The sequence below is a fragment of the Papio anubis genome, chromosome 7 (assembly GCF_008728515.1).
Source record: "Papio anubis isolate 15944 chromosome 7, Panubis1.0, whole genome shotgun sequence".
Lineage (NCBI taxonomy): Eukaryota > Metazoa > Chordata > Mammalia > Primates > Cercopithecidae > Papio > Papio anubis.
The window spans coordinates 111,396,034-111,421,296 of NC_044982.1; the positions used below are offsets into that span (position 1 = coordinate 111,396,034).

The 25,263-nt window shown below is 57.4% G+C and overlaps 1 protein-coding gene across 1 annotated transcript; it reads left to right on the forward strand.

Annotated features, from left to right (window-relative positions):
- Window positions 1-3,941: 3,941 nt before the first annotated feature.
- On the forward strand, window positions 3,942-24,290 carry LINGO1 (leucine rich repeat and Ig domain containing 1). Its single transcript, XM_003901257.4, has 2 exons — window positions 3,942-4,544; window positions 21,406-24,290. The coding sequence occupies exons 1-2, from the start codon at window positions 4,539-4,541 to the stop codon at window positions 23,260-23,262; spliced, it is 1,863 nt and encodes a 620-aa protein (XP_003901306.1). The 5' UTR covers window positions 3,942-4,538; the 3' UTR covers window positions 23,263-24,290.
- The last annotated feature ends 973 nt before the right edge of the window (window positions 24,291-25,263 follow it).

Consider the following 25,263-nt stretch of genomic DNA (forward strand, 5'->3'; position numbering starts at 1 on the left):
CATTACACAGCGGCCCCAGCAACCCCGGCATAGAGGGCTTTGGGTCGCTGTGGTGGCTTCTGGAGGCTACGTGGCCCCCAGCTTCTGGACTTCAGCCTTTTAGGGGCTCAGGGTCATCCAAGGAGCCCTGAACTTAGAGACCCCCCCAGGGCAACCCCTCATTGCATAGCTGGGGAATCTTTGGCCCAGGGGCTGTGATCCCCTCAAGGTCATACAGCAAGTTAACAAGTTAACTTGTGGCATAAAGTAGAACACGGGGTCCACCTGAGCACCCAGCTCCACAGGGCCCACCAGCTGGATGTTGGTTCCACCTCACTCCCCCAGCCCTGCTCCATGCCCAGTGCCGGCTGCCCAGCCCCCACTCGCCACCCAGGCTCCTGGTCTTTGTTTTTCTTGCTAATTAGAGGTCTCAGCAATGACTCTGCTGTCCCAGCCATTTTAGAGCCGTCATTAATTTCAAGTGCCTTCAGAAATAATCATCATCGTAAAACCCTGCGAGCTACTGGGATGCCAGTGGATAGGACCAGCATAGAGCAGGCATGTAGGCAGGCCTGTGTGTGCCACCCTCTCCTTTATGTGCCTGGGGGACCCTTGGTCCTCACCCCAGCTCCGCCGCCTGCCTTCTCAGCCTCTTTGTGAGAGGAGAGCAGGACTAACATCAGATACACACAGAGCTTCAAAGCCCAGCTGTAACTCATGCACAGAGTGAACTTGAACAAGTCACCAGCCCTCCCAGAACCTCAGTCTTCTCATTTGTACAGTAGGGACAGCAATGCCAATCTCGCAGAGAGACGAAGGTGTGGAGTGTGGCTGAGTCTGGCTTATAGTAAGGGCTGAATACATGTTGGAGGGCCTTATCCCCTCCTCCTGTGTTCCCCGGCAAACCCATTCCAGCTTCTCCGCTTTGCAGTGAGCAGTCAGGCTGGCTCCTTCCAGCCACCGGCTCCTGCTTTATTGGGACTTGCTGAGTTCTCAGCCTGCAGCCAGGGTCTGCTGTGTGCCCACCTATGAGACACGCAGTCTCAAACCTGCTTTTGGGAGCTCCTAGTGTAAGGATAGAGGGAAAAGACTGGGGCCCTGCCTCTAAGGTCATTTCAGTCTGGGAAGAGGAGGCAGGAATAGAAGAGATGGGTCTTGGTTAGGTTTTAAAGCACAGGTAGAAATCAGGGAAAAGGCATGGCACGAGTGGGCCAGCGGCCTGGGGTGCGGGGGAACATTCTTCAGCTGTAGCTCCTGGACATGATCCCCTGGTTGTGCCAGAGAAGACTTGGACTGGCCATTCCGCTGTGTCACATTCTCCATGGCCCTGGGACCCCTGAGAGGACTCTGCTGGGAACCACCCCACCAGACAGGAGAGGAGAGATTCCTCTTCCACAGCTCATGCAGAGGTGACTGGTGGGGACCCAGTGACAGACCCCCTTTTCCTGGAGTCTCTAGGTGACAAGGTCAGGGGCCCATACTCTCACCAGGCCCAAGCTAGACCCTAAAAAAGCCCTCTCCTCCAGGTTGTTCCCCCAAAGCTCCCCATCGTTTCCATTGGAATAAAACAGGGAGAGCTGGGAGAGGTCATGTCTTTTGGAGACAAAGGGAAGGGGTAATGGCTTGGATGCCATTGACAGTGGAGAACCGAGGCCAAGGGGCCCGTCCTCCCAGACACAGCTCTGTGGTCATCCCTGCTGCCTCCGAGGCGCGGAGGGATCATTGAGGGCGCCAGAATACCCCAACCCAGGACCCCAGAATACCCCAACCCAGGATCCCAGCTTCCTCCGGTAGCACCTGGGGCTTGGGGGGTGGAAGGACTGGTCTCTCCCCCATTTCTCCGGCGAGATCACTGAGGCAGGGAGCAGGTGAGTCGGGGGCGGAGAGATGTGGTGGCCGCGCCTTGCGTGCGTCAGTCACCGCACCAGGAATAGCCCTCGCCCCCGCCCCCGCCCCCCAGCGGGACTGCGCGCCCGCCGGGTGCCTGGCGGAGCCTTTACGCAGAAGCCAGCGAGCGTCTATTCCTGTCGGGCTGGTGGGAGGAGGCGGCGCGGGAGGGCGGGAGCGCACGGGTAGCTCACAAACAGCCGGGGTGGGGGGGCTGGGGAGTCTGGAGAGGGGTCCAGGCAGCGCGGAGTTGAGGGACCGGGGAGCCGCCTGCGCTGGGCCCTGAGAGGGAGGGGGACTCCTGTGCTTCCCTCCCCGCTTCCCCTCCCCGCTTCCCCTCCCACCTGTAAGTCCTTCTGCCGAGCCTGCCCCCTGCTGGTCCACTCAGCCCTAGAAGGCGAGTCCAATTCCCTTTCCGTGCCTTGCTGTGTGTGCCTTGCTGGCTGTGTGACCATGGGCAGAGCCTGGAACCTCTCTGGGCCTGGGTTTTCCTCCCTTTGTCACAGGGGAACAATAGTGCCTCCCCCAGAGTTGCTGGAGGGTGAACATACAGTTCACAGTTGAGCATATCATGGACACGTGCTAGGAGGCGGCTCTAGCTAGGCCTAGGATGAGGATGGGAGACAGGAGAAAGTGCTCCAGACAGGACTGTCCAGAGCAACGGTGTGCCAAAGAGCCTGAGAAGTACCCAGAAATGGTGGAGCTGGAACAGAAGGTCTGTGCAAGTCTTTGGGCTGTGCTTGAGGCAGAACAGCGAAGAAACAAGGTGCTGTTGGGGGTGGGGAGAGGTCCCTCCGTGGCAGCCAGGCATCTCTGCAATGATGTCGGGCAGGGGGTGTCACTGGAAGTGGGATTCCAGGGTCTGCCCCAGAATCGGAGAGGCTTTAGGCTAGATCCCCTCCCCCAGCCTCAGCTGCCCCTGTGGACTCAAGCTATTAGGATTATTCTTGTGCTAATGGGTTGTTCCCAGCAGTGGAGAGGGGATGCCTGTGCCGGGTGGTGTCAGCATTGATGGTTATTCTAATAAAACTGGCTTGGTGTTAAAGGGCGTCTGGCTTCAAGGAGATGGAGGGGGTAGTACAGGGAAAACAGGTGAGGTCCTGAGAGTGGTAACCTAGTCTGCAGGCTTTGCCAAGACATCCCTGCTGGCCTAGTTTCTGTATCTGAGTTTCAAGGAGGATCTGGATCTCCGAGGAAAGGTCCCATTCCTTGGGCCCATCTGAAGTTGTGGCCCCAGCCGAGGATCCCCGGGACCGTTCCGGGAGGAGGGAACAGTCAAGCCCAGACGGAGGCTCTGCGCTGCCCTCTGCTGGCCGCTGGGTGCAGAGCCTCCGGACGGAGCGGGTCAGAGAGGCCTGCCGCCCTCTGCTGGGCAGGAAGCCAGGCTGGGCGGGGACCCTGGCCGCGAGGAGGTACGCGAGACCCCGCTCCTGGGTAGAGCTGCCGGGCCAGCGCGGCTTCCTCGCCGTCCCCTGGAGCTTCCCATTCTGACTGACTCGCCCTCCCGCGCCAGGATGTGGACCCTGCAGGCTCACTGACTTTCCGAGAAGAGGGAACAGGGCCAGGACGGGGGCTCCCGGTCGGCCTCCTATGCCGCCCTCCAAACAACCCTGTTCGGGTGGGGAGCCCTGTCCGTCCTCGTGCGTGTGTTCGTCCACAGCCCAGTTAACACGTGTAAACACACTGGCGCGCTCACATGCACACGCATGTGGCCACACAAAATCACACACAACGGTGTGCGCGCATACACCCAGGGAGGACCACACGCCCGACTCCCAGAGACTCGGCTGGCCCGGGACTCGCCCTGAGCCCCCAACCCGGAGGGGCGCGGCCGTGTGCAGAGCTGGAGCGCCTGGCTGGTGCGCCCCTCGCCTGCGCCCCCCTGCCTGTTTCGCTGCCCTAAACGTGCAGGGCAGCGGCTGGGGCGCCCCTCGCTCTCCGCCCCCTCCGCTGAAAGGAGACGAGTCACCCCCCAACCACCACCACCAGGTTTTGCGGCCGCGCCTTCTCCTCCCCCGCCCGGCTCCCGCCGCTCGCTCGCCTGCCCTCCCCGTCCTCCTCCCTCCCCTGGCTCAGCTCCCACGCTCCTCCCGCGCCGCTGCAGAGCGCGGAGCCCGAGCGGGAGCCGGCGCGGGAGCCGGAGCGGGCGGCGGACGACAGCGCAGGCGGCGGCGGCGGCGGTGGTCCCGGTCCTGGCCCCGGAGGGCGCGGAGTCCCCACCCGCGCCGCTCCGGCCCCTCTACCGACGCGGGGCGCGAGCAGCATGCAGTACGCGCCCGCCGGTGGCCCCGGCCCTGCGAGTGAGCGCGCCCGGCCTCGACCCCGGCCCCAGCGGCAGAGGCGGCGGCGGCGGCTCCGGGCCGGCCCAGGGCGCTGAAGCAGGCTCGCAAGTGGAGCCCCTGTCGCGCATCCTGAGCGCACCTGCCCCTCCGCCCGCCGGGGCCGCGGCCTCCCGCCTCCCCACTCCTGAGCCCCGGCCCTGCTCTGCCTCACTTCACAAGTGCGGGGCGGACAGATGACGGCCACACGGCGAGGGCGCGCGGGACTGCCGGGCGGGAGGTGTCGGAGGAGGAGGAGACGGAGGAGGGGGCTGGGCAGGGGCTGGGGCCTGGCCGGGCCGGCTGGAGAGACATGCGATTGACCGAGCCGAGCGGACCGAAGGCGCGCCCGAGATGCAGGTGAGCCAGGCGGCTGCGGCCGAGCCCCAAGCGGGCAGCCCCGCGGCGAGCGCCCCTGGGGGCCGCCGTCGGCCCTGGCTGCGCCCTCCTGGGGTTGCAGGGCACCTCGGTGCCACCCAGACCTCCTTTGGGGTCACAGGCCCGATTTCCCCTCAAGCCTCAGAAATGAAGATTCTTCCTTTCCCACCTCCCCTCCCTCCAACCCCAACAAATTCAGGGTTTGTAAGCTGGGAGCCTGGAGCTGGGGCGGGGTCCCCACGGGTGTCCCAGCCCTTCTCTGGTCTTCCCTCCCTGTCCCCCCTCCCATTCTGAGTATTGGTCACTCTAGAGGGTAAGCCCCCTGCTCAGCCCTGGGTAGGTACCTCCTTTCGTGGACCCCAGGTGACCCCAGGCAGCCCCCACCAGCGCCAGACACTCCCTAGCTGGTGGACACAGGTCAGGGACTGGATTTCTCCACAAGCTCCAGCCTGGATGGCAGCTCCCCACCACACACAAGCATCACCCCTTTCCAGCTCCAGCCCAGTGAAAAGGAGATGGGGAGGAGGGAGAGTGAAGGGAAAGGAGTTGGGGACCGGGAGAGCCCAGGAACCCTTTAGGGGCCTCCCCTTTGTCTGCGTTCAGCCTGGGCTTCTCACCTCCTCCTGCCCCACTTTTCATTCTAAGGCAGAGCGGGTGGGAGGTGGGAACCAGCTGAGAAGAGGGAGGTAAGGAGGGAGCCTCCTGCTCCCCCTCACGCCCTTTTCGGGGTGGGCTGTGGGCTCTCTGCTCTCAAGGCATGCCAGGAGATGTGTCCCTCCGGGCGGATCCCACTTTGAGGAGGGGTGGGGCCAGGTCAGTGGGCAGCCCCCTCCAGGTTCCTGCTGGGGTCGCAGCCCGGGTCCAGCCCGACTGTGCCAGCACCTCCTCTTTGTTCTCAGAGGCCTTGGGATTGGGGTGGGGGAGAAGGGAGCCTGAGAGGATGGGAACGGCTCTGCCCTGAGCAGGTGGGAGTGCAGGAGGCCCTGAGGTGGGGCCTGTGGCATCTGGACAGCCCCTTCCTGCTCGCCCAGCCCTCCATCAGTCCTCTGCTTGGCTTGGGCAGCCAGAGGGCGCATAGCCCAGCCTGGCCCGCAGCTCTGGGCTCAACCCTGCTGGTCATTATGCCAGCGGCTTCAGCATGGGTGTCTCCTATGCCCAGGGAGCAATGAGCCGGGACACCCAGGCGGCAGAGAGCCTGGGGCTTCCCCAGATCCAGCGCAGAGTGTCAGTGAGGAGAAGAGGGCCAGCTGCTCCCAGACCCTTTGTCCTTGTATAAGCCAGGAAGGAGCTCAAAATCCTCACGCCTCTGGGAAGGCGCTAGCAGCAGGTCTACTGGGACAGCATGCCTGTCCTTCCTGCTTTCTACCCATGGCCCGAGGTGGGAAGGAGAGTATAGGGTGGCACAGGGGAGAGACCAAGAACTCCTTGGAACCGTGCTGAAAGAGGGCACGGACTCAGATCGGGGCTCCCAGCAGCACCCAGCTGCCCCTCCTGGAAGGGGCTTAGCGAAGGCACGGACAGGCCCCCTGTGGTGTTCTGGTTGTCTCTGCCCCCCTCACCACCCCCTGATAATTTAAGTGTGAGCCCGTGGGTAGGGCTTAGTTAAAGCTGCAGTGGTCCCCAGGGTCTGGAGTTAGAGTGGGAACCAGCTTTTAGGGGAATGGGCATGTGCTCAAAGCCAAGGGCCCTGTGTGACTGGGAGGGAAGTGGAGAGACTACGCCTTGCAATAGTCCTCTTTCACCTGGGCTCATCTTCATCCTCTGCCCTCTGGGCATCCATTTTTCCTATATTGGGTATTGTTTTCTAAAACCCAGACTCCCAGAGGTACCTCCCCCACCCCACTCCCCAAAAAAACAACCCTGTGGAGGCGGGTGGTGGTTCTGCATGAGGCTGGACGGGATCCCTGGTGCCAGTGAGGGCTCCTGTGGTGCTGCTTTTCAGGCACCTGTGGAAGCAGATATCTGGAGAAGCACAATTGGGGTTGGGGTGTGTTCCTGTTGGGAGAGAAGGCAGTGCAGTCATTCGTGCAGTGTCCCAAGGAGGCCTGAGGCAGCGTGTCGGTGGGAGGAGAGAGGAAGTGGAACAGGGAAGGGCCAGGGAGGGGGGTGCAGTAGGTGTGGTGGTTTCAGAGTCAGAACCTTAGCTTGCTGGCTGGAGTCTCTTGGGCTAGCTGTCCTGTGTGTGGCACTCTGTGAAAGTGGCCTTCCAGCCCCACCCACCTCCATGGTTAGCCTCTGGAGGCTTTCTGTTCTGTTTCCACCAGTTCCGCCACGTATCCACCCATCCTCACCTGGCTTGGCCCTGCATCCCCTCACAAGAGGTCCTTTCCTCTCTTTCTCCTGACCCCCTCCTCCAAGAAGCCTCTGCCTGCTTCAGGTCACTGCCCCTCCTTCCCCAGTCACCCACAGTATAAAACCACACTTGTTTGCACTGAATATTGTACCAGCCCAGTCACGCATGCATTTGTTCTGGACATCCTAACCAAGCTGCCTGCTCGGCTCTGGGCTAAGCATGATCTGCCTTGAACACCCTGAGCAATCCTAGTACCCTTCCTTTGGCCCTCCTGCCTGGCCCCTGGGATGGGACAGACCCTTGGAGGTACAAGAGAGTAGCTGTTGGCTAGTGGCAAGGACTACCTGTGCATGAATGCACAGAGCTAGGTGATGTCAAAGATGCCCCAGGCAGGAGTTGGGAAGAGACAAACGGTACTCACTGGCCCACACAGACGCTCAGAGAAGGGTGGGATTTCTCCCTGGGGGTTGAGGTTGTCAGAGGTGCTTTAGGAAGAGAGGGAGACTGGCTGAGTCCTAGGGAAGTAGCAGACTGCAGAGACACAGAAAGCAGGGGACTCCAGAATCAGGGAAGATTCTTTGTAGAAAGAGTGTGAGAAGGCAGATTCATTTCCCAATACATTTGAGGCATTCTTGATGCTGACCTTTGTTTAGTTGTGGATGAATGAATGAATGAATGAATGAATGAATGAATGAACGAACAAGTGAATGAATGAACGAATGAATATCCCTGGGTGCTGTATGGGCTCAGTAGAGCTGTGCTGACAACAATCTACTTGTGTGTGTTCAGTTTCTTCAATGTTATTTCATAGCGAAGTTGTCAAGAGTGTGGACCCCGGAGCCAAAAGCCTGGGCTCAAGTCTCAGCTCCACTACTGCCTAGTTCTGTAACTTTGGGCAAGTTGCTTAATCTCTCTGGGCCTGTCTCCTTATCCATAAAGTGAGGGTAACAATAGTATTCACCTCAAGGGAGGATGTGACAATTAGGTGTGCTAACATATGCAAAACATTTAGAACAGTGCCTGGTACACAATAAGCCCTTAAGAAGTGCTAGCTACTCATAGTTTACATCAGTGATATGCTCATGATCTTATCCTTGTAGGTGGTAGGTGCAGAGGTTTGATTTTATACCTAAGAAAACAGAGCCAGAGAGGTGGTGAGTGACTTGCTCTAAGTCCCCAGCTTGCAAGCCTGCGGTTCAGTCTAGAATGCGTCCTTCCTGACCTCTAGGCTGCGGCTGTTACTCACTAATCCAGGCCTAGCCTGTTAATTAATTAATCGAGGCATTTAGTATTAATCATAGTAGTAGTAATAATACTAAAATGAACACTGTTACCCTACTCTCCAACTTAAACACCAGCAATCCAATAATGATGTACACCTTCCCATGTGCTCCTGCACACCCCGTCCCATCACCTCTTTTTCAATGACTACTCTAAATCATATATTTAACAATCTCTTGCCTCTTTAAAATTATATATTTTAACATATATAAGTGGTTCTGTTTTAGTTATTTTTGAACTTTATAAAAAGAGCATGAACTGTATGCAGTCCTCTGGAATTTACCTTTTTTCTTCATCACATTTAAGCTTCATCTATATTGTGAATAATAGATGTAGCTCATTTTTACTGATGTATAATGTTCTGTCATGTGATCATAAAAGTGTAATTAACATTCTCCTACCAATGGGCATTTAAGTTATTTCCATTTTTTGCTCTTAGAAACAGTACTGCCAGGAACCTTCTCCTCCCATCTCTGAGGCAACGTGCAGTGTCCCTGGGGCACAGAGCTAGGAGTGGAATTGCTGGCCTGTAGGGCATGTTCACATTCACCCTTACTAGGATATTTGCCAAAGTGTTTTCCAAATTGGTTAGACCAGTTTGTGTCACCCCAGCAGGAGATGAGGGTTCCCATTGCACCCCATCCTGATTAACACTTGGTATTGTCAGGGGGCTTGATTTTTACTGATTGAATGAATGTAAGATGGTATTTCATGATGGCCTTGATTTGCATTTCTGGAATTCAAGGTTTCTGGTATATGAAATGGGGGTTGAGATGGGCAGCAGCCAGTGTGTACTGGGTGCTCACTAAGCAGTCATCCCATCGGCACCCATTCCCCCAGTTGTGGGAATGCTGTCTCTACCATCCCTGAAGTCTGGGATGGGTACAAGCAATCAGGGAGGACTCCACAAGCAAGTGGGATGAAGGAGGAGCAAGAAGGGCTTAAGTCCCTGCATGTTTAGTGCAAACAAAGGATAGCAAATTCCAGGAACCCCAGAGGTTTTGTGTTTATCCCAGGATGGGAAGGAGTAGTCCTAACTTAGGAGGTGGAGGGAGCCTGTGTTTCATTATTTCAGCATCCCCACCTCCTGCACAGCCGCCCTGTGCACCTGGCATGAGGCCTGGCATTGGTGAGTGCTTAATAAGAGTTTGGTGACCCAGGGAATGAACCCTGGATGGAACACATGTGTGCTTGCTCCTCCTCCATTCTCACTTCCTTGGGGAGTCCTCTCTGACTGCTCCTGCTCATGGATGGAATGAGGGGTGGCTGAGCAAGGTGACTCCTGGGCATTGCAGGGCCCCCTCACGTGAGGCCGTCCAGATCCCTGCTGGTCCAGAGGGTCTGAGAAGCTGGGTGCTGCCAGGCTAATTTGGAGCAGCTTCCTCTGCCAGCCTGGTGCATCAACGATTGATTCCACGCTGCCTTTCCCGCCTGGGCCTGGGCCCCTGGAGCTGGTTAAAGACGAGCACCGGGGCTGGCGGAATAATTATGCCTATTTCATGTGACACCCAAATTGATTGCCGCCAGGGTGACATTACCAGGGCATTGTTCCTCGTCTCCAACCTCTTATTACATGTTATTAGGGTGTGTGGTGTGTGTGTTTTTCTATTTTTTCCCATTTCGGGGAATTAATCTCTCTCTGCCACCTCCTCTGCTTCCCTCTGCAGAAAACCTGCCCTCAGCTCTGGGAGGGGGTGGGGGCCTGGCCAGCACGTTTCTTCTGCCTAGCCCGATGCAGGACAGCACATGGCGGGGGGGGGGGAGGGGGGGGGGGCGGGGACCAGCTATCTCAAGTCCCTTTACTTGGGTGCAACACAGGGGCATCTCAGAGCTGAGAGGGGCTACTGAGGTATAGATCCCAGCAGAGGAGGCCTCCTGTAGTCGCTTTAATCCATGGTCTCAGCTTGCATGCCTCCCATGATGGGCTGCTCACTTACCACTGAGGCAGACCTTCTGTCCTGAGCCATGTAATGGCTCATCGGATTCCTCAAACTGAGCTGAACGTGGGTCTTGGCTCCCCTCTCTGGGCCTGCAGTGGACCTTTGCAGCCTCTGCCTTGATACGCTCCTTAGAGATTTGCAGAGGTGCCAGTTCCTCCCCCAAGTCTGGGCTTCTTATGAACGGGCAGCTGAGTGGTAGCATCCATTGTGCCTGAACAGGACACTCCTCCTGTATGTGTCTGACTGGAGCCTCCATCACCTCCTGGATACTGGGCTCAGTTTACCAGGTTGGAAAAATGGACTCTGGCAGTGGCGTGGCCAAGATTCATTTGAGTGGAGAGGGCTTTGAACTGCCAGTGCTGGGAGAGAGGCAAGTGTTTTATTTATAATCTGCCTGTCCATGTTATACAGAACTCACTGGACCTTGGTTTGTGATGTTTTAGAGGGTTATTTTTCACTCTTCCCCTTTTGAGGCAGAAATAACCCAAACTCTCACCTGTCCATGACCCAGCCCTGCCATGGGGTGGCCATGTGACCCTTGTATGATGTTGGGGACAGAAGGTGGCTGCGGTTGGGAGGCTGGGGTCCTTCCAAGGCCCTAGTCCAGAGATGCTGTGGGATGTTGGACAAGTCCCTGATGCTCCTGGGCCTCAGTTTCCTCATCTGTGTGAGGGTCTCTAAGGGTGTTATGCCTTTGGAACCAGACAAGCTCAGGACCTTGGACAGGTGAACTAATGGCTCAGAGCCTCAGTCTCCTCATTAGTGAAGTGGGTGTGTAGCGTGGTGAGGGGTGGTGGGGTCATTCAGCAAAGCACTGTGTGTGCTCGATATAAATGTCTCTTCCTCTCCCTCTCCCGGAACTCTCCACCCCCAGCAGTGAGGACAGTGTGAAGTCTGCCGTCCCCACTTCCCAGTGAGGAATCTGTGGTCCCCAGAGGTAAAGCCACTTGCCCAAGATCACGTAGCTCAGCAGTCCCCTGAACCTGAATCAGAAGGAGGCAGTATGCAGGAGTGGGCAGGACAGCTGGGAGTCTGACTGCCTCAGGCCCAGTCCCAGCTCTGCCACTCATCACTGTGGGACTTTGGGCAAGGTGCATCACCTCTTGGTGCCTCAGTTCTCTAATCAGTAAAATGGGGATAATACCAGCCTCTTAGGGTGGTTATGGAGATCAGACAGGTTCATGCCTGGCGCATAGCCAATGCTATGTTAGTGTTAGCTTAAAAAAAAAAAAAAAAAAAAGGCACTGTAGGGAAGTGATGAAGAGCATGGACTCTGGAACAAAACCATTGGGGTTCAAATCATGCTAACACTGACTCCGAGCAAGTTATGGAAACTCTTTGTGCTTCTGCTTTTTCCATCTGCAAAATGGGGATAATGGCAGCACTTACCTCAATGGGTTTGTGTGAGATTAAATGAATTTTTATATGCAAAGTGCTTGAAATAATGCCTGGCACACCGAAGGCCACCTATGAGGGTTTTACCAATCATCATTCTCATCATCATTCTATTTAGCTCTCTGGCTAATCCCAAATCCCAGGCTAATTCCACCACACCTCTCAGCCTCTCGCTGCCAGCCTCAGTCTATGAGGCTGTGACACCCCCCACCCCAAGCACAAGGCCTATAGCTCTCCCAGGTGGGGGTTGACTGGTTTCCAGGCCTGAGCTGTTCCCAAATAGAGAGGCCCTGAGGGCTGGGGCTGCAGAGAGGGGTCCCCCTGGGAGCCCCAGGAAAGTGTGAGAGGACCAATGGGGATGTGGCAAGCATGTCCCAAGGGGCCACTGGCCTGGGCAGGGGATGGCGCTGGGGGCCTTGAGGGGCATCTTCCTGTCCCCAAGAGCCTGGGTTGGCATCTCAAGACATGAGAAGGGAGATACTGGGGTGCAGGACTGGGGTTGTCCTTGGGTCCCCCTCAGGTCATCCCCCCAAATAGGCACTTACCTGCCTCACTTCAGCTCTGGGACAGCTCCCATCCAAGTGGGGGTACTGGGCAACCTTGTGCAAGGGGCAGGAAGCGCCCAGAGTGGTCCAGGACTCCCCCGAGATCACACAGCAGGGCGGGGTACACTGGACGAAGCCCACTTTACTCACCCAGAATGGGCCTCCTGTTGGCCCTGCCCAACTCCCACTCCTCTCCACCAAGCCTGCCGCTCCTGGAGGGCAGAGCCTATATATAGAAGCCTTGAAACACTCAGATGCTCTGACAATTAAAATTCATAATTTATCCCACAAATGGCCGGGGGCTGCGAGCTGGCCGGAAGGCTGGCAGCTCTTGAGATGACTGTGCCCTGGTGAGCTGGACAGGGGCATTCCTCCCTTCAGTGCAGGGCGGCCGAGTGCTTGCCCAGGGTGACCCAGACAGGCAGACAGCCACACCATGCCCAGTCGGCACCCTGCAGCGGGCACTGAGGCCAGTGAGCACATGTGCGAGAGGATGGAGCTTCCCAGAGCGCACCTAAGTGATGGTGCTGGGGGCCAGAGTGTGGGGGAGGAGGGGCAGCCAACACACACACACACACACAGAGGCCACTCACACACACACACACACGCAGACACACCACACTCACAGACACACCACACAGGCCACTCACACACCACCCACACACAGAGGCCACTCACACACAGACACAGACACACCACACTCACACACAGAGACACACCACACTCACACAGACACACCACACTGATACACAGAGACACACCATACACACAGGCCACTCTCAGACACACCAGACTCACACACAGAGACACACCAAACACAGGCCACTCACACACAGACACATCACACTCACAGACACACCAGACTCACACAGAGAGACACACCAAACACACACATGCACAGGCCACTCACACACACATACCACACACACACAGGCCACTCTCAGACACACCACACACAGGCCACTCACACACACAGAGACACACACACACAGAGACACACCACACACACATGCCACTTGCACACTCACAGACACACCACACACACACACACACAGAGGCCACTCACACACCATACTCACATACACACACACACACAGGCCACTCACACAGACACACCACACTCACACACACACCACACAGGCCACTCACACACACCACACACACAGAGAGACACACCAAACACACACAGGCCACTTGCACACTCACAGACACACCATACACACACAGAGGCCACTCACCATACACACACACAGAGGCCACACACACACACAGAGGCCACTCACACACCATACTCATACACACACAGAGGCCACTCGTACAGACACACCACACTCACACACACACACCACACACACACAGAGGCCACTCACACATACCCCACACACACACAGTGACCACTCACACACACCACATACACACTCACATACTGACCACTCACACACACCACACACACACACAGAGGCCACTCACACACATCACACACACAGGCCACACACACCATACACACAGAGACTACTCTCACACCACACACACAGAGGCCACACACACACACCACTCACACACAGAGGCCACACACACCACTCACAGAGGCCACACACATGCCAAACATACACACACAGGCCACACACACGCCACTCACAGACACACATACAGAGGCCACTCACACATACACAGAGGCCACACACACCACACTCACACAGAGGCCACTCACACACACACAAGCCACTCACACACATTCACACACACTCACACACACAGACACCCCGGGGGCCCAACAACTTTTTGCCAGAACCAAGAGCGAGAGGAAAATAAAGAATTATACACGACAAAGGACATGACCTCAGTTTTCTTCCAGGTTGATTTTTCTGTCCCCTTGGGGGGCTGAGGAGGAGGAGGGGAAAGGCGGGGCAGGTGGGGGCAGGGCGGACCAGCCCCCAGAGAGACGGCCAGACACAGGCTGCCTGGTCCGACTGGTGGAGCCGCGCACTCTGCCAGGCTTTCTCCTGCAGGAGCTCAGCCTGGGCGCAGGACTGCAACTCTCAGGGTCCGCCTTCCAGCCTCACCACCTCCCCATGGACCAGGAGGCAGCTCCCAAGATTAGACTGGCCAATGACGGAATTGTTTCTCCCATTAGCAGCTCCTACCTTATGCCATTATCAGCCATTCACACCTCAGCGGGGATTAGCCCTGGAAAGCCAGAATGGAGCATCTTTAAAAGGAGTCCAGGGACTGGGGTCAGGATTTGGGCTAGGAGAGAAGCCATTAGGAGTCCCAGGATGCTCTCAAGTTGACCAGGCCACAAGTCCCTTCCCCACTACACACCTTTGCTCTCACTGTTCCCTCTGTGGAACGTGCCCTCCCCCTGCCTCTTTCTAGGCCTGTGGGAAATGTTCGTATTTCAGCCTGAGCTCACATAGCACCTCCCCTCACCACAAAGCCTTCCTTCATTACGAGCTAGGTTAGGAGTTGGAGAGCAGAGTGCGCGTCCTGCCCCTCGCAGCAGTTGTCTGGTGGGCTCTCTCTGCTCCGTTGAGGTGGGCGCGTCTGCAGGCAGGGCCTGGGAGTGTGGAGCTGTGTCAGGCCCGGTCCCACTTCGGAGGCGCTCAGTCTGGGGGCCGCAGGAGAGGAGGCCGCAGAAGTGCCAACGGAGCTGGGAGAAGCCCAGCAGCAGTGCGGGCAGAGGGTGGCCAGAGATCCAGAGGGGACCCACCAGAGGCTGTCCCTTCTTCCCAGGCTAGAGGAGAGCCACCAGGGGAGAGACCCTGGGCTGCTTCTGAAGGCCAAGTAGGAGGCCTCTAGGCATGGGGGAATGGATGGTTGGCCACTGCGACAGAATGAAAGACCCAGGCCGGGGTGACCGTCACAGTCCTCTCTAGATGGGCCCCACTGCGCCTCCACTTCTGGCCACTTGACCCCAGTCATCTCTGAGCAGGCGCAGTTCCCGCTAACACACTTTATCATTTCCTGAAACGGATCCGTCATACTGAAGCTGAAGCAAAGAAGGGACCTCAGGCAGGCAGGGACTCGGGGAGAGGACAAGTCACAAGGAGCCCAGGCTGGGCCTTGCCTCTTCTTTGGTGATCCGGCGTGAGTCCCCTCACCTTTCTGAGTCTCCCTCCCCACCTGGATATGGAAGTGCTCAGACTCACCTAGTGGAGTGGCGAAGATGGGGCTGTGTTAACAGGCCCCAGGCTGACATGCACAGGTGGTGGGGGCTGGGAAAGTGGTTGTGCCTGCAGAGCAAGCTCTGGCCTCTGTCTCTCCCTTCTCTGCCCCCAACCTGTGTCCCTATCTTTCTCCCCTCCCCCGGCTCTGCTTTCTCTGCCTCTCTCTTCCTCTCCTCTGCAGCCTTACCCACCACGTGTCTCCTGGGTGTCTCCTGGTCTCTGTCTCTTTCCCTCTCCTGCTCTCCCCATCAGTTCTTGGCAGTGGATCTGGGCAGAGCCCTGGGCAGACTTTCCAAAGTGCTCTAGCCCCCTTCCCAGGCCTGCTGTCCTCCTCGCTCCATCCCTCCTGCTGCCCACTCACTCACAGGCACAGCAGGCATCAAGGCAAGACGAAGACTGTACACACCTCCTCGTTTCCCCACCTCCTCGTTTCCCCGTGAGGAACTGCCCCGGCCACACAGCCAGGCTGAGCTCCCAGATGACCCTGGGCGCCAGCCTTCATGGGGCAGATGCCTCCATGCCAGATTGCATGCCTGTGTGCTGGGCGGGGGGTGGGGGGGATCCCTGCGGTCCCTGAGGAAAGCTGAGTGGGAGCACTATGAAATACTGATACCATAAACCTAAAATAACTCAACTTGCCATTCTGTGCTTCAGCTAGCCCCACATTAGGTGAGATTGAGGCCCAGGCGGCAGCAGCAGGCACAGGAAAGAAAGGAGTGTGGAGGAAAAACAGTGAGCACACATGGTGCGTGTAACACACCGTTTTCTGGAAGTTGGGGAAAGGCTTTTGTCAGGTTTTGGGGCACATGCCTGTCCCCAAATGCTTTTGTCGGGTTTGTGGGCAGATGCCTAGCTCTCTGAGGACTAGGGCCTTCCCTCAGCCCTGGGGCCTCACCCTATCTCCACCCTGACAGGACAGCCCCTCCCCTGGCCTGGCCTGCAGAGTCTAAGCGCTGTGTCGCATCAGGCAGCTCTTGGAGCAGGCAGCCCAGCTAGGAGACAGAGCTCTGCCACCCTCTAGCTTTGTGACCCAGGCCCAGGGCAAGCAAATTCCCTTTTCAGAACCTTTGTTCTTCTCGTTTGTAAAATGGGTAAGAAAGATCTCTTTTGAAAGCATTTCTGAGACAATATGTATAAAACCCCAAACCTTGGCTGGGCACAGTGGCTCATGCCTGTGATCCCAGCACTTTGGGAGGCTGAGGTGGGTGGATCACTTGAGGTCAGGAGTTCGAGACCAGCCTGGCCAACATGGTGAAACCCTGTCTCTATTAAAAATACAAAAATTAGCCTGGCGTAGTGGTGGACACCTGTAATCACAGCTATTTGGGAGGCTGAGGCCAAAGAATCGCTTGAACCTGGGAGGCAGAGGTCGCAGTGAGCCAAGATCTTGCCACTGCACTCCAGCCTGGGCAATACAGCAAGACTCCCATATGAAAAAAAAAAAGCCCCAAACCTGGCCCATAGCCAGGGCTGTCCAAGTGTTAGTCCCTCCCCTTTTCTAAAGAAGGTGCCTGGTGGATGAGCCTGTAGAGAGGATGCTGTGGGGGAGTCATGCCCCTGCCCCCGTGGGCCTCCAGGTGCTGCCTGTGACTCCTGAGCATCTGCCTGTGACTCCAGATGCTGCACAGAGTGACTCCTGAGCCCTCTCAGTGTTCTCTGAACCTGTCCATGGGTGATCCCAGGCCCCTTCCATCTCCCCTAATTACCCTCCTTCACCCTGAGACCCTGGGGGCACACCCTGAATGTGATGCCCCAAGGAAGGAAGCCCACCATTCTGTGCCACCCCCCGCCCCCAGAGAGATTTTTCCAGCCCCAGTGAAACTGCAGTTTTTGGCCTGAGCCTCCCATTTCCCTTTACCCTTTAGGAAGGTTTGAGGATGTCGACCTTCCAGCTGGAAAAGGGCTAGTTTCTGGTGGCGGTACCCTCAGGGATCCTGAAGTGGAGCCCTTACTGTGCACGCCAGAGTGGGCAGGCATCACTGAGGCATCACTCTCTAGCAGGCTGGCCACAGAGAACTGCATGTGTCAGGGAGCGTTGCCTGAACCAGGCCGTGTCTGCCCCAGGACATGAAGGAGGGTGTGACCGGTGGCCAGCAGCCTGTCCCTTCCACTGTGGGGCAGCACAGAGCCTGGGGCAGCCCTCTGCAGTGCTGGTCTGATGGCTCAGGGTCCCCCACTGACCTGAGCCTGGGAAGGACTCTGGATGCTTTAGGGTCTGTGTGTGGTGCTCCAGGCACAGCTCTCTGCCTCCTGCCCACCTGCCTGCCTTTGATGTTTTATTTCCTTTGTATTTATTGGTCCAATTTTTAAACTCTTACCCTTGTAGGAAGCCCTTTGGGGGCAAGGATCCAAAATAAAACACTGATTAAAATGCATAAAATACCTCTTCTTGACAGTTGCAGGAGTAGCAGGCAGAATGAACGGTGCCAGGATGGCAGGAGCGGCACATTGCCCACTCAGCAGTTTGGGTGACCCCTCAGACGTGACTCTGCCACCATCCATAGATGACAGGGACCCCATGGGGGTGGGAGACCAGGAGACTAGGCCCAGCGGGCTGTGCCCTTGCTGTGTCATCTTGGGCAGGCATCCTAGCCTCTCTCAAGCTTCAGCTTCCCCACCGTTAGGGCAGCTGCATGTAAGAGGCATGGGATGAGGCATCTCAGAGCCCATACCCTCCCAGAGCTGTCCTGCTCCCACGGAGCATGGCCCATGGCTCTGTGGGACCAACTGCCAGGCCTGGGTGGCAGCTGTACAGGGCAAGGCTGACCAGCTTTTCTACCAATGTATTTCTTTTTTATTTTATTTTATTTATTGTTTTTACAGATGGAGAGTCTTGCTCTATTGCCCAGGCTGGAATGCAGTGGCACAATCACAGTTCACTGTAGCCTCAAACTCCTGGGCTCAAGGGATTCTCCCACTTCAGTCTACCTGAGTAGTTGGGACTATAGGTGTGCCCCACTATGCCTGGCTAATTTTTAAATTTTTGTGGGAGATGGGTATCTCACTATGTTGCTGAGCCTGGTCTTGAGCTCCTGGCTTCAAGTGATCCTCCTGCCTCAACCTCCTGAGTAGCTGGGATTACAATGGGATAACAGTGGGATTGCAGCACCACCATGCCCGGCTTCCAACATGTTTCAATTCCTCAGGTCTCTCATTGCTCAGTGGGCCTGATCGAGGGTCAGCCCCATCAGCAGGGCTTCCACCCCTGCAAAAACTCACTCATGCACATGTTTCCTTTCAAAGAACATTCGTGGGGGTGTGTTCTGTGCCACACTTCACTCTGAGCTACAGACACACTCTCTGCCCTTGAGCACCTCACTCTCTAGCAGGTGAGACACACACACCCATGACTGAGCCAGGATTAAACATACATTACAGGAGAGATGCCAAATGCTGAGGCTTTAGAGCATGTTTCCCTCTTTGCTCAAGGTCACTAGGAAGCTCTCACCTTTTGTCATTAGGCAGGACTTGGTGGCATTCTTTCCTGACTGGCTTCCCTTTTTTAGCTTTTATCTTTTTATCATCTTGTAGCATAATTTTTCTGTCAGTTGGTTCAAATCACTTTGGGAATGAGGTGTGCTATACACCAATTACATAAAATCACTACTATAAGAATAACAATGTTGGGGACAAGAGGTGATATCTGACCGAGTAGGTCAAGGATGGCCTCCTGGAGGACGTGGCCTTTGGGGTGGAAGGTTACAAAGACTGCTGGGGCAGGAGTCTGGGACAGTGCTCCAGAAGAAGATGACTTAGAGATAGGAGTGTGCAGGACAAAGTGGGGAGGCCCAGGTGTCTTTGCTCAGGGACTGGTGGGAAAAGAGGAAAAGAGGGCTCAGGGCAGGTTGAGGACAGGTGGTGCAAGCTTCCTGTGTGCCAGATTCGTGTCTGTATGAGAGGGGCTTACCAGCACCTTGGGGTGGCCTGTGTCCTCACTAGCCCTCCTCATTCCCCAGCCTTCTCTCCAGCAGCTCCCGCGACCCACCAGCCCGGCCCTAAGCTGGATGCTAAAAGTCCTATTTACCTATTGAGGTCCCCAGCCTCACACCCGCGCCAGCCCCAGCTGCTGGCCCAATTACTTATTGATCGCCTGTCAGGATGTTTGCTTTTCTGGTGGGTCACTGGAGCGTGTGTGACTGTGGAAAATAGCCTGGTGGGAGTGGGGTGGGGAGAAGCGGAACTGCAGAAGAGCCTGGAGAGAGGATGAGAGGGGCCAAAGGGAGGGTCAGGGTGGACAAAGCCCTTGGGGATGACAAAACCCTTGCAGATTCCATAACATGTCAGTGACACCCTGAGTCCTCTCTGCTTAATCAGTGACTTAATCAACAACCACGAAGCTCCCGTCAGTCCTGGGAGACTGGTGGAGCATTTGCAAGTGTGTGGCTTTGTGGACAGACCAGAGCTCCCACCCCAGAACTGCGCCCTCTACTGGCTGGGTGTCCTTGGACAGCCACAACCTCTCTGAGCCTCAGTTGCCTTGATGGCTGATGCATGGATGACAAGGATGGATGGCCTGTGGCCATGAGAGCAGGGGCTGTATGAGGTGTGGGAAGGCGTGGGAAAAGGGCCTGAGCTAGGGTGGAGAGGGGACATGCAGTCTGGGCCTCCCCCTCCTGCAGTGAGCCCCCTCCAGGCCATGAGTTCAGCGTGTGGACATGGCAGCAAAGCCCCAGGGGCACTGGAGGCTGGAGTGGAGGAGCGGGAGTGGGTCCTTACCCCACCAGCAGTGAGATGACTGCAGCTTGGCTCCCAGAGGCCATCCAGTCCACCCGTGGAGCAGCTCCTAGGGTCTGACCTACCTTCCCCCCACCCCCCTACTCACACTCTTTGCCAGGCCAGTTTCCCATGGGGGTGGATGGAGAGAGAGGAGGGAAGGAGGAGACGGGAGGCAGTTCGGGGCAGAAGTGGGGACAAGTGGCCTCTGAACAGGGGGTGGGAGAGGGTCATGGAGGCTCCCACATACCCCTTGCTCACTCTACCTGCAGCCTATATGCAAACTGGACCCTGCTCCTTGCACGGTTTCTCATATCACCACCCCTCAAGCCCTGCATGGCTTCAGGGCCCAGCTTGAACAAGCCTTGGTGCTGTAGTAGGGGCAGACTCCTCCGGGGTTGCCTGGCTGTCCTGGCCTGTGGGAATCTGCACCTTCCTCAGACAAGCAGCTGTACTAGGAAAAAGGTGATGGGAGCCCTGAGAGACAGACAGGTGAAGGCTGGAGAGGCTTTTTAAGGGGAGCACACTTCACTTCTTATTGGGTATCAGAAAACACTTCTTAGAGCGGTAGACTTCAATTAGGCCTTGAGGATGGAATTTCAACAGCCAAGGAAGGGGCGTTGCCGCAGGAAAGAACTGCAGGAGCCAAGACCGGGAGGCAGAAAACAAGATTCTCCAGGCACTGGGCTCAGGAGCCTGAGCTGGGTCACCAATGGGACCCAGAGGAAGAGGAGAGTCACAGATCCCACCAGGAGTCCAGGCTGGATTTGGATTTGCAGGTGCAGGGGGCGGGGGGAGGGTAGCTTCAAGGCTGGGCCTTCTGGATGAGGTGTCCTCCAGCAATCCAGGAACCCCATGGGTGACCGACCTGTGAACAGTGACAGGTGCCATTGGTTTACTGCAGACCCAGCCACAGAGCTGATGGGGAGGGGGGATGGTGTTTGCACCTGGGGAGGCTCAGGGCTCAGGGCTGAGTGAGTGGGGCCCCCAGCAGCCTCAGAAGCCCTGGCCATGTAGGCTGGGGTCTAGCCACACTTCTGGCTGCTCTGGCTTCTTGGGGGCTGTTCCTAGAGGCCTCAGCCCTTGAGCCCCTTTGATCCCCACTGTGAGCCCAAGGGCGGCACAGCAGGTCTGGTTTTATCCCTGATGAGCACCAGGGGAACTGTGACTCTGGGCAGGGTGTGTGCCTGGAGTCAACCGCCTGTGAAATGTAAAGGAGATGGCGCCAATGCCAGGCTCTTTGAGGTGACCTGTCCCTTCCCTGAGCCCCTCCATCCCAAGGGTGCTGGGAGGGTCCTTTGGGAAGACTCCAGGCAGGGTAAGAGGCAAGGAGGAGGCAGCATGAGGAGGCCAGAGGCCCTTCTGGCATGGGTATCTGGACCCTGCCTCTCTATCTGCATCAGGGTCGTCGTGACAGGGCAGGAGGGGGCCCAGGCGGCTTGGGGTGGGGTCCAGACACACACTGCCCTCTAACTGCCACTTCTGTCCTGTGCTTGCCCCCTGCTGCAGGTGAGCGAGAGGATGCTGGCGGGGGGAGTGAGGAGCATGCCCAGCCCCCTCCTGGCCTGCTGGCAGCCCATCCTCCTGCTGGTGCTGGGCTCGGTGCTGTCAGGCTCGGCCACAGGCTGCCCTCCCCGCTGTGAGTGCTCCGCCCAGGACCGGGCTGTGCTCTGCCACCGCAAGCGCTTTGTGGCAGTGCCTGAGGGCATCCCCACCGAGACGCGCCTGCTGGACCTGGGGAAGAACCGCATCAAAACACTCAACCAGGACGAGTTCGCCAGCTTCCCGCACCTGGAGGAGCTGGAGCTCAACGAGAACATCGTGAGCGCCGTGGAGCCTGGCGCCTTCAACAACCTTTTCAACCTCCGGACGCTGGGTCTCCGCAGCAACCGCCTGAAGCTCATCCCGCTGGGCGTCTTCACTGGCCTCAGCAACTTGACCAAGCTGGACATCAGCGAGAACAAGATCGTTATCCTGCTGGACTACATGTTCCAGGACCTGTACAACCTCAAGTCACTGGAGGTTGGCGACAATGACCTCGTCTACATCTCCCACCGCGCCTTCAGCGGCCTCAACAGCCTGGAGCAGCTGACGCTGGAGAAATGCAACCTGACCTCCATCCCCACCGAGGCGCTGTCCCACCTGCACGGCCTCATCGTCCTGAGGCTCCGGCACCTCAACATCAATGCCATCCGGGACTACTCCTTCAAGAGGTTGTACCGACTCAAGGTCTTGGAGATCTCCCACTGGCCCTACTTGGACACCATGACACCCAACTGCCTCTACGGCCTCAACCTGACGTCCCTGTCCATCACACACTGCAATCTGACCGCTGTGCCCTACCTGGCCGTCCGCCACCTGGTCTATCTCCGCTTCCTCAACCTCTCCTACAACCCCATCAGCACCATTGAGGGCTCCATGTTGCATGAGCTGCTCCGGCTGCAGGAGATCCAGCTGGTGGGCGGGCAGCTGGCCATGGTGGAGCCCTACGCCTTCCGCGGCCTCAACTACCTGCGCGTGCTCAATGTCTCTGGCAACCAGCTGACCACGCTGGAAGAATCGGTCTTCCACTCGGTGGGCAACCTGGAGACGCTCATCCTGGACTCCAACCCACTGGCCTGCGACTGTCGGCTCCTGTGGGTGTTCCGGCGCCGCTGGCGGCTCAACTTCAACCGGCAGCAGCCCACGTGCGCCACGCCCGAGTTCGTCCAGGGCAAGGAGTTCAAGGACTTCCCTGATGTGCTACTGCCCAACTACTTCACCTGCCGCCGCGCCCGCATCCGGGATCGCAAGGCCCAGCAGGTGTTTGTGGATGAGGGCCACACGGTGCAGTTTGTGTGCCGGGCCGATGGCGACCCGCCGCCCGCCATCCTCTGGCTCTCACCCCGAAAGCACCTGGTCTCAGCCAAGAGCAATGGGCGGCTCACAGTCTTCCCTGATGGCACGCTGGAGGTGCGCTACGCCCAGGTACAGGACAATGGCACGTACCTGTGCATCGCGGCCAATGCAGGCGGCAACGACTCCATGCCCGCCCACCTGCATGTGCGCAGCTACTCACCCGACTGGCCCCATCAGCCCAACAAGACCTTCGCCTTCATCTCCAACCAGCCGGGCGAGGGAGAGGCCAACAGCACCCGAGCCACTGTGCCTTTCCCCTTCGACATCAAGACCCTCATCATCGCCACCACCATGGGCTTCATCTCTTTCCTGGGCGTCGTCCTCTTCTGCCTGGTGCTGCTGTTTCTCTGGAGCCGGGGCAAGGGCAACACGAAGCACAACATCGAGATCGAGTATGTCCCCCGAAAGTCGGACGCAGGCATCAGCTCCGCCGACGCGCCCCGCAAGTTCAACATGAAGATGATATGAGGCCAGGGCGGGGGGCAGGGACCCCCAAGCGGCCGGGCAGGGGAAGGGGCCTGGCCGCCACCTGCTCACTCTCTAGTCCTTCCCACCTCCTCCCTACCTTCTACACACGTTCTCTTTCTCCCTCCCGCCTCCGTCCCCTGCTGCCCCCCGCCAGCCCTCACCACCTGCCCTCCTTCTACCAGGACCTCAGAAGCCCAGGCCTGGGGACCCCACCTGCACAGGGGCATTGACAGACTGGAGTTGAAAGCCAATGAACCGACACGCGGCAGAGTCAATAATTCAATAAAAAAGTTACGAACTTTCTCTGTAACTTGGGTTTCAATAATTATGGATTTTTATGAAAACTTGAAATAATAAAAAGAGAAAAAAACTATTTCCTATAGCTAGTCGGAATGCAAACTTTTGACGTCCTGATTGATCCAGGGCCCTCTTCCAACTCAGTTTCTTGTTTTTCTCTTCCTCCTCCTCCTCTTCTTCCTCCTTTCTCTTCTCTTCCCCTGTGGGGAGGGATCACTCAGGAAAACAGGAAAGGAGGTTCCAGCCCCACCCACCTGCCCACCCCGCCCCAGGCGCCATCAGGAGCAGGCTAGGGGGCAGGCCTGGGCCCAGCTCCGGGCTGGCTTTTTGCAGGGAGCGGGTGGAGGGGACAGGTCTGCCGATGGGGGTGGGAGCCTGTCTGCTGGGCTGCCAGGCAGCACTACTGCCAGGGGTGGGAGCCTGGCTTGGGTGTGGCTGAGACTCTGGACAGGGGCTGGGGTCCTCCTAGGGGACAGCACAGTTAGTGCAGAGAGCCAGGGGCTGGAGGTGGGGCCAACCCCAGCCTCTGGTCCCAGCTCTGCTGCTCACTTGCTGTGTGGCCTCAAGCAGGTCACTGGCCTCTCTGGGCCTCAGTCTCCACATCTGTATAAATGGGAACATTACCCCCTGCCCTGCCTACCTCACAGGGCTGTTGTGAGGAATTGATGAGATGATGTATGTGAAACACTTTGTAACCTGTAAAGCGCTGTGCACACGTGTGGGTGACTGTTCTCATTATGGTCATTATTATCTCACTGTGGGGGATGGGGCTGCCGAGGGTCCCTTCATGAGGGTAGGGCTGGGGTGTGTCGAGGGGAGTGGCGCTCCAGGGACTTCCAGAGGCTCCTCCTAGGACAGCAGCTGGGGTTGTGGCCGGCAGCACTGGCTGGAGAGGGGGGCTCTAGACCTGAAGGGGATCCTGAGGCCGTGGGCATAGGGAGTCCCTCACCTCTGGTCTCGTGGTGGGTCTGACTGCCAGGCCTGATGATAACAGTTCTACAGGGCTCAAGGCTTAGCTCCCCAGAAGCTGGAGGCCCTCTATAGCATTGGCCTGGACTGATGCAAGGATTGGGAGCACCAACTCTGCCCAAGCCTTCTTTGCACAGCATTTATCAAGCACCTACTGTATGCCATTTCCCATGTAGAGTGCCCAGGCTGTGGGGACTGGGGGAAGCAGTTCTGGGACTGCCCTTGAGGCTTCCCAGGCCCAGTCTGGCCCCGTCTTCCACCAGGCCATGGTCTGAGCCTGTCCTGGGCTGTTAGGGCTTCTGGGTTTGGGGCTGGGATCTGCCTGCACATGAGCAGACCCAGAGGCTCAGAAAACAGCTCCCCACCTGCTGCTTGCAGCCCTGCCCATTCAAACCAAACCCAGCAGCTTCAAACTTGACCCTGGAGAGGGGTGCCCCCAACAACAGAGTGTGAAGAGCCAGGCAGTCACCTTGTAAGTTTCCCATCGGCCACGGACCTTGACCCACAAAGCTGGGCCAGTAGGTCCACCAATCTCTGTCAGGAAGGAAGGGCTTCGGGCTCAGGGAGGCCTGGTTTCTCCCCTCAGGGCTCCCTCTTTCCTTGGGAACTCCTTGGGTTCAGCCCCATAGTGGACCCAGGGTGATCCTGTTGCTCATTCTTCAGGCTAGGGGAGAACTCCAGCGATATAAGAATCAATGGGCACAGACGCAGCTGAACATGGAGCAGGAGCAATAG